The following is a 10,351-nucleotide window of genomic DNA, read 5'->3' as shown; positions in this document are numbered from 1 at the left end:
TGGACTGCAGGTTGATTCCATAAAAGTTAAGGGACTTTTTTGCAAAATGACCACGATGGTTGAAAAAAATGATGGTTGGAAGAAACATCCTCTCTTTAATATTAGGTATAGATTTCGAAGCTACTATTCAAATGATTTGGAAGGAATATGTGATTAGTACATACTCCCTTACCTGTCGCTTGGGAAGCGCAAGCGATAGGTAAAAAGGGGCGGAGGGAGTACTAGTTATGTGCTGGTGATTTTTGATGGATCCTCACCACGTAGCGGCTTGGAATGCGTGAGAGGTTCTAACACATTACAAAAATGATTTTTGAAGATGCCTCCTGCTTTTGCAGCACAGGTACGTGATCCACTAGGGGCCGTGGTCACAGGCGATACTGCTTTTCAAAGGCTGTCGGCTAATAATAAGCCATAATTCCAGAGTTGGTTAGCGACAGGTGGGTTCGGTCAGAGGCAGTTGGCTAAATGCTCGTACAAATGTTATTATTTTAGCCGCCTGTAAAATGGTTTTGTAGCAGGGAAAAGTGCTCTTAGCTCCTCTTTTGAGTATCTATATACTCCATCCATCACAAATTACTATTCGTATTGACTTTTTTGGCTAGGTATCTAATTTTTTATATGCATCTGGATATATACTATGTCTAGATACATAGCAAAAGTTATGTATCTAGAAAAAAACCAAAATGAATAGTAATTTGGAACGGGAGTAGTATTTCTCATGCCCAAGCAGTTCCAAGTGGGTGTTTGTTACAAAAGGAGGATCGGAACGGTGCGCTATGAATGAGAACTAGCAGCTACTTCCTCCGTTTTAAATTGTAAGTCATTTTAGCTTTTCTAAGTTTATAGATTTTGCTATGCACCTAGATATATGCTATGTCTACATATATAAAAAAACTATGTATCTAGAAATAACAAAACGACCTACAATTTGAGACGGAAGAAGTAGCTGCTAGTGAATAAACAATTAGCAGGTAAGAATGGAACAGCCCATTTGGTTATAGCCGTCGGATGACCAGATTAATTTGCTACCACGACGCCAGCCATGGGCCCATGACGCTCTGCATGCTACTCAGCTAGCCTTGCACCCTTCGAGAACTCGCACCAGTCTAAACATCGCTGCTTGCCCAAGCCAAGCGTCAAGCGTGTTTGGGTTGCTTCCGCAGTGCCGACAGCCGAGATAGTTGCTTAGTCAGACAGTGAAGTGGTTGTACTAGTACATACGAATGTCGCCGTGGTTCATCCGGGCCTTGTTTAGTTGGCCAAATTGGTAGGTGCTAAATTACTGTGCCAGCACTGTAGCACACTGTAGCGTTTCGTTTGTATTTATGAATTATTGTCCAAATATTGACTAATTAGGTTCAAAAGATTTGTCTCGCAAAGTACAACAAAACTGTGCAATTAGTTTCTAATTTCATCTACATTTAGTACTCCATGCATGTACCGCAAGTTTGATGTGATGAGGAATCTTCTTTTTGCATAGTGTCAAAGTTGGGAGTTGGGAGGTAACTAAACATGGCCCCGGTAGCGTAGACACCCGTTGTGTGGTTGCTCGATCACCGGAAGCTTCGAAAGCGCGTGTGCTCTGACCACCACCTCGTGACCCCACACTGCTGACTTGGCCGTACTAGTCAGCAGTCATCTTCGGTTATAAAAAACGACGGTTATTTGTCATGTCGGCGGTACCGCGGAGACCTTGACCTGTCCGGGGGCAGCTTGTCGTTGCAGCTACCTACTAGTAAGTGAGCACGTGTTCTAGGGGTTGGTTGGATAGCGGGTTAAACTTTAGCAGTGTCACATCGGATGTTCGGATGCTAATTAGGAGGACTAAATATGAGCTAATTATAAAAATAATTGCACAGATGGAGTCTAATTCATGAGACGAATCTATTCAGCCTAATTAATCCATCATTAGCAAATGGTTACTGTAGCACCACATTGTCAAATCATGGACTAATTAGGCTTAATAGATTCGTCTCGCGAATTAGACTCCATCTGTGTAATTAGTTTTGTAATTAGCCTATATTTAATACTTCTAATTAATATCAAACATCCGATGTGACGGGCGCTAAACTTTAGCACACTCGAGCCAAACAGGCCCTTAGTAAGAAGTAAAACAATAGACTTCATCTGGTCGTCCACGTACTTTTCCATGTCATAGGCGATGCACAGCAGAAGCAACGATAGCATTATTACTTACAAGTTACAAGTAGTACTTTATCATAATCTAACTTGGCTCGATAGAGTCTAGTTGCTAAAGGCCAATCCTAATGCAAAATTTCATTTCATGTTGCTTAACTAGGATACCAAAAGAAAACTCGACCAGACTTTGTTATAAGAAAGTGTAGTGGTTGGAATCCGGTTTGGGATGCTAGTTCCCGTGACTCTAAGATTTTAATGCTCTAACTGGTCCACTACATTAAACAAGGCATATAACCGCTGGAAAATGGCCTAACGAGAGGCAGTTTTGTTATTTAAGTTATTGTCATTTTGTAATATAAAAATAGCTTCAATTCTTTTGGACCTTTAAAAAGACCATTACAAAAGTCTTTTTAGACCCTATGAAAGTCTAAAAATCAAAATGGAACCATCATGCTGGGGGTCATTTTCTTAATAGTTACTCCCAGGTTGCAAAAGCAAGACTTACTACGCTACTATTTTATTATACTTTAATTAGGTGCATGATTGAGAGACAGGAAACTTCCACGCTACTAGAGCCACTAAAATTTTATTAGGACCGCGTATTCGTGAGACGACTCTCTCTTAGAATATAAGTTGCATTTTGGCAATTGAAGATAGACATTTGTTTACACCACAACTATATCTTTACATTTCCAATAGGCATACAAAATGTACCATACAATAATTAAGAAAGAATTAAAGAAGTACGAATTTTTACTGTGCATACAACTCAATAATGGTTGAATAACAAAAGGTTACACCAAAATAGACATGAATGAACCAGTCCTCAAATGAATGAAATACAAAAGACCTGTTCATGATCAAGTAACTCACAAAAAGGTAATAAAAAAATGTCACTCGTTGATTTTTTGGTGGCTCTCGATCGATTAACCCCGAAGAAGACCACCGGGCCCTGCTATGGCAGCCATCATCGCCACGGGATTGCCGAAGATCACCGCGATGATGATGCTCGCCACGGTGCCGATGATCTTGACGAACTTGTCCAACCCGCTCCTCCTGGCCCTGTTCCCAGGAAAGCTCTGGAGCATGCGGTCCATGTCGGACACGCTCACCTGGACGATCTGGCCGCCGCCAACCCTGTTCTGGTATGCCGCCTGCCAGCTCAAGCGAGCCATTTCCTTCATGCACGCGACGTGGATGTCCATGGCCTCGCCGTCGAGGTTGGAGCGGTACGCCCAGAACCGGCGGCGGCGCCCGCTCTGCTCGCCGCACATGCCGCACGGCCGCGAGCGCGACGCCTCCCGGCGGAGCTCGAAGACGCGGCTGTCCTGGAGGATGCGTTCCGGCAGGCTCGCGCAGCAGGGGTGCAGGTCGAGGCCGCCCTTCTTGCTGCAATGGTAGACGAACCCGCGCGCCGCCTCGCCGCAGGCGTCGCAGATGGTGTCGTCGACGGGGGGCGGGGGCTTCGTGCGGAACTCGAAGGCGAGGTCGCCGAAGAGGGGATGCCTCATCGTGCCCTTGGCGAGGGCGCAGCACGTGTGGAGGTCGAAGCTGTGGCTCCCGTAGTCGTGCGTGTACCTTGGCCCGCAGCCGGGCTCCTTGCAGCCGTCGCACACGAACGGCACGCCGTCGGTGAGGTTTAGCTCGTGCGCCGGGTCGGCAGGGTGGGTGATCTTCGCTGGCAGATCCTCGAACTGCTTCATGGTTATTTTCTAGTTATATTTCTTCGGCAATCCCTGCAGCGTGCACCCATCAATGGATCGCCTTTGCATGCATCAAACTAATTTAATTAATTACTTCATATTAGACAGGGAGTAATAAAGCTAATAATTGCATTAGTTCATCAAGCTAACGGTAAAAATGGAACAATATATATATATATATGGCGGTGCAACAGAAGCTAATTGCATGAAATTCATTGCTATTTATGGTGGACCCTGGACCGGTGGTGGAACCATGTGAAGATAAGACGTCACCTACCAGGGGTTCAAATCCTATTGCATGCCTATGTTTTACATGATGATTCATCCCACGCAACGAATTTTGGAAGGCATCAGAAAGAAGATGTGATGGATATTTGTGGCTGTTTGATATGTTGCATCGATAACAAAATTGTTACACGTTCGAACAAATAAGATAGCGCGCGCGTGTGTTATACATTTTTAAAAATTTGATTTTTACCTGTTTGCAAGATCTAAATCTGCTAAATTACATCTAACAGATATGAGAAATAGATGAGCTAATAACAGGCGTGTATCCGTTTGTGTATGTAGATCCTACATACGTGCAATTTATTGAACGAGATACTAGTAGCTAGAGAACCAGAATAGCATGCAAGCGATCGAGGAACGATTCGGAGGAAAAAGGATTACCTGATCCTTATTCTCTAGAAGACGTGGCCGACGAACAACTCTTCTACCAAAAGGTACCTAAATTGGGAATAGCTAATTCGAGCAAAGCCTGGCCTCTATATTTATAGAGGCCAGCTAGTGAGGGAACTTGGTCAAAACGTGTATGTTCTCACATGCATCGGAAGTGGAAGTTCCTGTGCATTTTCGTACGCGTCTTACTTGAGTGTAAGGTACAGTCTACAGACGCCACGTACGGGAACTAGTTCAATCAGTCATCATCTAGAAAACATTAGTACAAAATACTCCCTCCAATCTCCTAATAGTTACCATTTGACAGCAACGTGGTCGATCACAAAGACACTTCTATGGCCATAAATTAATAGTATTAAGCACATTAATATTTTTCAAACTACTATTATGGAAGAACAACCTAGCCATACCATGCATTTATAAAAGTTAATTTGAAATATTCAAACTCAAATGTGTTTACTAACGAAATGACAGGTATCCGGAGACCAGAGGGAGTATGCCATGTCCTAACTCCTTACTGATATTTTCAACTAATCATGTACGTACGTGTAAGCATTAGCTTTTGCCTTGAAAAGTATTCTCCAACAAAATATGTTTATAAATGCGATAAGTTGTAAGATTATGAAGATATTTTTCACACGAATCAAAAAACATGATTTTTATGCATATATTAGAAACATACTATTGGTAGTATTTTAAAAAAGAATATCTGACCCTACCGGATCTTATCCGCATCGTCATCTATTTGTAACAGAGAGACTAAATTAAAGTGAGTTTCGGTGTATTTTACAGGCAACACGGCATTGCCGTCGAACACGGTGCGCGAGCCGTTGAAACTAGAAAATAGGCTGTTCCGTGAGCACGAACGACCTTAGATCAAAATATGTTTCAACAATCGTTTTCTTTTTCTTTTATACCGTCAGCTGTTAGCACAGTGCAACTTCAAACAGGTTTGAGTGCGTGGCGTGTTCGTTTCATCTTGGTTGCTAGAAGTAGTACCTGCGGAGAACCTAACGAGCAACGACCTTGACCTACTCGAAGGTCGGTCTTTTGCCTCAGCTCGGCCAAGCGCGTGGACCTTTGTACCATGCATGCTGCGCCCAGAAACTTCTGGAAACGTCGTGCTTATTAGCGGACAGCATCTTGGTCAACTCTCAAGATCCTTGTCTCTGTACCTTTGAGTCGAAGTACTTAGGTAGCGTGTACATCTTCTCCTAGACTTGACTTGCATTATTAACCCTGCCTTGGTCACCATTGATGGACGCATTGAGTCATTTAGAAAGTAGCATTGACAATTAAAAAAGAATTAAATAAGTACAGAATTTCACTGTGCATACCATACAACACTCAATGGTTGAATAACAAAAGGGTACACCAAAACATACATGAATAAATCGGTATTCAAATGAATGAAACAAAAGACGTGTACATCAAGTAACTCACAGTAAGGTAAACAAAAAATTAACCCTGCTGGCCCTTGATGTTTTGGCACCTCGATCGATAAAAAAAACTAACCCCGAAGGAAACCACCTGGCCCTGCTATGGCGGCCATCATCGCCACGGGGTTGCCAAAAATCACAGCGATGATGATGCTCGCCACGGTGCTAACGATCCTGATGAACTGCTCGAACCCACTCCTCCTCCTCTTGCTCCTGGGCAAGCTCTGCAGCGTCCGGTCCATGTTGGGCAGGCTCGCCTGCACGATCTGGCCGCCGCCGGCCCGGTCCTCGCAGGCCGCCTCCCAGCTCAGGCGAGCCACGTCCTTCATGCACGCCACGTGGAGGTCCACGGCCTCGCCGTCGAAGTAGGAGCTGTACGCCCAGAAGTCGCGGCGGCGGTTGTCGCCGCACAGGCCGCACGGCCGCCGCGACGTCTTCCGGCGGAGGTCGAAGACGCGGCCGTCCTGGAGGATGCGCTCCGGCAGGCGCGCGCAGCACGGGTGGAGGTCCAGGTCGCCCTCGAAGCAGTGGTAGACGTACCCGCGCGCGGCCTCGCCGCAGGCGTCGCAGATCGTCCTGTCCACCGGCGGCGGAGGCTCCGGGAGGAAGAAGAAGTCGCGGCCGGGGAACAGAGGGTGCCGCAGGGCCTCGTCTTCGTCGGCGAGGGCGCACGGCGGGTGGAGGTCGAAGCTGGCGCTCCCGCAACCGCACGTGTACCGGGCCCCGCCGCCGGGCTCCTTGCATCCGTCGCACACGAACGTCGCCGTCGCGCCGCCGCCGGCGGTCACCAGCTTGAGGTCGTGCGCCGGGTGCGCTGGGTGGAAGATCTCCGCCGGCGGGTCCTGGTGCTGCCTCATTTCTTCCCCTCGGTTGTATACTCGTAGCTAGATCACACGCAGCACAAGCACAACAAGACGCGGAAGAACAATTTGGCAGCAACGTTGGTCTCGTAGACTTTTCTACTTCGAGAGAGGGTGGGTCTATTTATATACGTAGCTAGCTATACACGCGTCCGGAACGGCGTTTGGGCGCGTATCGTATCTTCCTTCCACTCCAAGCTATAGGGACCGATTCTGTGTTCGGCTACTCTTTTCAGCCGGCTTATCAGCCGTAATGCAGCTTATTCTCTCTCACAGAACACTGTTGAATCAGCCGCAAAAAATCACAGCCAAACACACTCCCACGACCTTTCAAATGCATAAGCAAATCAAGGAGGTTTGGCGGTAGCAATTCCTTTGAGCAATCTGCATATTCTTGAATTGCATCCTCATCAAGCTTCCCATCATTCGCCAAGATGCCCAAGTCTTTTAGCTTGCGTTGGGCAAGGCGAGCACTTCTACGCAGCGATGATTTGCCGTAAGACTTTCTCCGTCTTGTTGTTGTTATCATAGGTGGTGTTGTTGGTAGTGACGAGGGATGCATGGGAGGACATGTAAGGTCGTCGACCTTCGTAACGGTGATGCTTAACGAGGATGTAGCCTCCATCGACATATCATCTAGCAACTGTGGCTCATCAGCCATGGCCTCAACAGTAAACTGAGTGGATCCATCCGCAACGGCATCGGCAATGACGGAATCCTTAATCATCAAATCAGCATCTAATATAGATTCCTCATCATCGGACACATCTTCTACCACAACAATATCCTCGATAGGGGTGCCTTGTAGCATCATTTGCTTCATGGGCACCTTGTAGCATCATTTGCTTCATGGGCAAGTCCAAGTGCGTATGTGGAGTAGGGGTCCTTGTGGGAACCTCGGTGGTTGCAGTTGCAGAGGAGGCATCATCTATGATAGGGATGAGGGGCCATCAAGAGGGGTAGCTTCGGACAAGGTCTTGTTGCTTGTGGATGTCAAGTTAACCTCTACACTTGTGATCATCGCATCAGTGATAGAGTATACATCGCCTGCACACGCATGCTCACAAACCAAAGGGTCCGAAGATGTGCAAGCCGTTGCAAGAGAAGCGAGGATCGATGGGGTAGGTGAGCACCGAACTGGAGAACAAGGACCAAAGAGACCAGCCATGTCGAAAGCAAAGGGTTCCTCACTAGGCATCTCTGTGTGCTCAAGGTAGTTGGCGACACGTGCTAGCCACCACTTCCTCTAACTGGGTCCGAATCATTTGTTGGAGCTCCGAGCGTAGCGAATCCATCAATGGTGAAAGAACAGATAGAGCACCGGCATCCACATGCACTCACATCTGACGATTGAGGGTGACTTCCACCCGGTGGAGAATTAGCCACAATGTCAACCCAACTTCATTTTTTGATGAGGATGATGAGGTTGCGCCATGGAGGAGCGGACTCCTGAGGCTGGGGATCAAAGGCGACAATGGCGCTCCCGATGCCCAGTATGATGACAACGGATGCAGCGAAAGTATATCTTGGCAGGAGCTCACTTGGTGGTCATGTGCAAGGCAGCGATAGCACCTGCCACGAGCCCACCTCTTGAATTCCATGCTGCGCTCTGACTTTGATCTATGCGGTGACGATGACTGCTCAACATGGTGTGCAGAAGCATGATGGTACGAGCGATCCTTTGAGCCCAACCATGGCTCCTCCATGGAACAATCTGGGACCTAAGCTCGAGCAGGAGCATCACGCAACGATGAAGAAGGCGGCATGGCAACACCTCACTTCATCTGTCGATCTGCCGGAGGGAGGAAGGTGCCTGCACAGACAAGGTCGCTCCAGGGGCAGGCTGGCAGCCTGGCACTAAAAGCAGAGTCTGCAGAGGTCGCGGCGACGGCGTCCTTGGACTTCTACCAAAGTTTCTCACACACAACAGCAGCAGGCCGGGCAACTCCTCTTCAACAGCCCCTAGCGAGGCGAGTTGCAGGCTCGACGACGAATGGCAGCATCAATCTCCGCTGTCGCTGTCTCTGACCAGGGGCTCGAGGTGCCGGCTCAACGAAAGATAGCAGCCCGGCTGCGAGGATCCTGGTCTCCTGGACGAGGAGCCCAAGCTGCAGGATGCCGCTGGCTCCCACGTCGAGCTTCCCTGGGAATTGGGGACGACAACGCTCGTGCTCACATCGCGACCAGGAGGGGGCGACGGGGACTGCGGCGAAGTATTCCCTTATCTATTGGCTCACACGACGTGAGGAGCTGCTCATGGGATGGATGGGGACAGCGTGTGGAGTAGAGCTCAGATCTACGGCTGGAAAGGCAGAGGAGTTCGGAGATGGGAGATCCAAGCGGCGGCGGCGCTGGAGGTCGGGGAGCGGTGGCGGTATGCGGAAAAGGCTACCTTAACAAGAAAATGTTGTATCAGTCAGTTTGCTTGATGATAAGCGTATTAATAATGCTTATATAATACCTGGGAGTCGAGTTTCGCTGCAACTTAGGAGTACCAGGCAACACGGCATACAGCTGAAAGATGGTGACAATTTTTCTGACACGGTACAGTAAAGTCACGCACACTTTCCCGTGTTTGGATGGTCACATTTCTTCTTATCATTTGGATTAATGTGAATTTGCTAATTAACGTCAATGATAGTACTTCTTTTAGTCACAAATAAAAATTGCCTATCCTACAACCTTTAACAATATATGGGATGACTCTAGTTTTCAAATCTTAACTACACAACAGTTTATTTTTAACCCTTGAAATAATGTTTTCAAATTGGGTATGGTTTCAACATAATGACAAAGGGTTTAATTAGTTTAGTTTTACACTATTCGTTTTGCAATTTACTAAGGTGGCGTTTGGTTCAAAAATCGTAACGTAAACGTAAATGATATCAGTCACAGAGTGAATAATTACCGAGGAAACGATTACTCGTTTTGTTTGGCTCAAGCTCAACTCAACAGCGAGTGCCGCAAGCGCTGCGGAGGAAGCAGGCCAGCAGGGTGCTTGCCAGACTACAGCGACGGGATTCAATTACGCACATGCGTGAGCGGTATCGGTTAACGCCACATTTTGCATTGGCCTGCTGGGACATGATTACAAGGGATTTGATTACAGCCAACTGAGACAAAGAAGTTTAACGGAATTAGCTTGCGCTGTGATAATACAATAGTATATACGTTACGTAAATGAACAACATCGGTTGGTACGACGGTTATAAAAAAAATAGATAGTACGATCCTTTTCTCTAATCATCACCAGAAGTTGACGCGCGTATATTATCCGTGCGTATCTTCCTTGGAGTGTGCCACGTACAGCTTAGAGTGATAGAGTCGGTTATGCCACAGATGGAAGGCTACCTGGGCAGGAGGCAAATTTCGCTGGAACTTGCAGGGAACACGTTGGTCATCAGAAGACTTGAGACTTGACTAGCTCTTAACTTGTCCGGTCGTGATTATTGATCGATCATGGCATCGTCGCGCGTGTCGTGCTCGGCAAGCCAACTGATGAAACAGCTAGAAGCGTGTTTGGGTTTGCTTG

General features: G+C 47.2%; 2 protein-coding genes across 2 annotated transcripts; both read right to left on the bottom strand.

The window, feature by feature from the left end:
- Positions 1 to 2,877: 2,877 nt before the first annotated feature.
- Positions 2,878 to 4,576, bottom strand: LOC101777506. The gene is made up of 2 exons (XM_022827703.1): positions 4,512 to 4,576; positions 2,878 to 3,875 (listed from the first exon to the last, which is right to left on the bottom strand). Exon 2 carries the CDS (start codon positions 3,840 to 3,842, stop codon positions 3,066 to 3,068), a length of 777 nt encoding a protein of 258 aa, XP_022683438.1. The 5' UTR covers positions 3,843 to 3,875; positions 4,512 to 4,576; the 3' UTR covers positions 2,878 to 3,065.
- A 1,258-nt stretch (positions 4,577 to 5,834) lies between these two features.
- LOC111257743 lies at positions 5,835 to 6,900 on the bottom strand. Its single transcript, XM_022827825.1, has one exon. It carries the CDS (start codon positions 6,814 to 6,816, stop codon positions 6,031 to 6,033), a length of 786 nt encoding a protein of 261 aa, XP_022683560.1. The 5' UTR covers positions 6,817 to 6,900; the 3' UTR covers positions 5,835 to 6,030.
- Between the last annotated feature and the right edge of the window lie 3,451 nt (positions 6,901 to 10,351).

This window comes from Setaria italica, chromosome VI (genome assembly GCF_000263155.2).
Source record: "Setaria italica strain Yugu1 chromosome VI, Setaria_italica_v2.0, whole genome shotgun sequence".
In the NCBI taxonomy this organism is placed as follows: domain Eukaryota; kingdom Viridiplantae; phylum Streptophyta; class Magnoliopsida; order Poales; family Poaceae; genus Setaria; species Setaria italica.
This window is presented reverse-complemented; position numbering and strand designations above follow the sequence as displayed.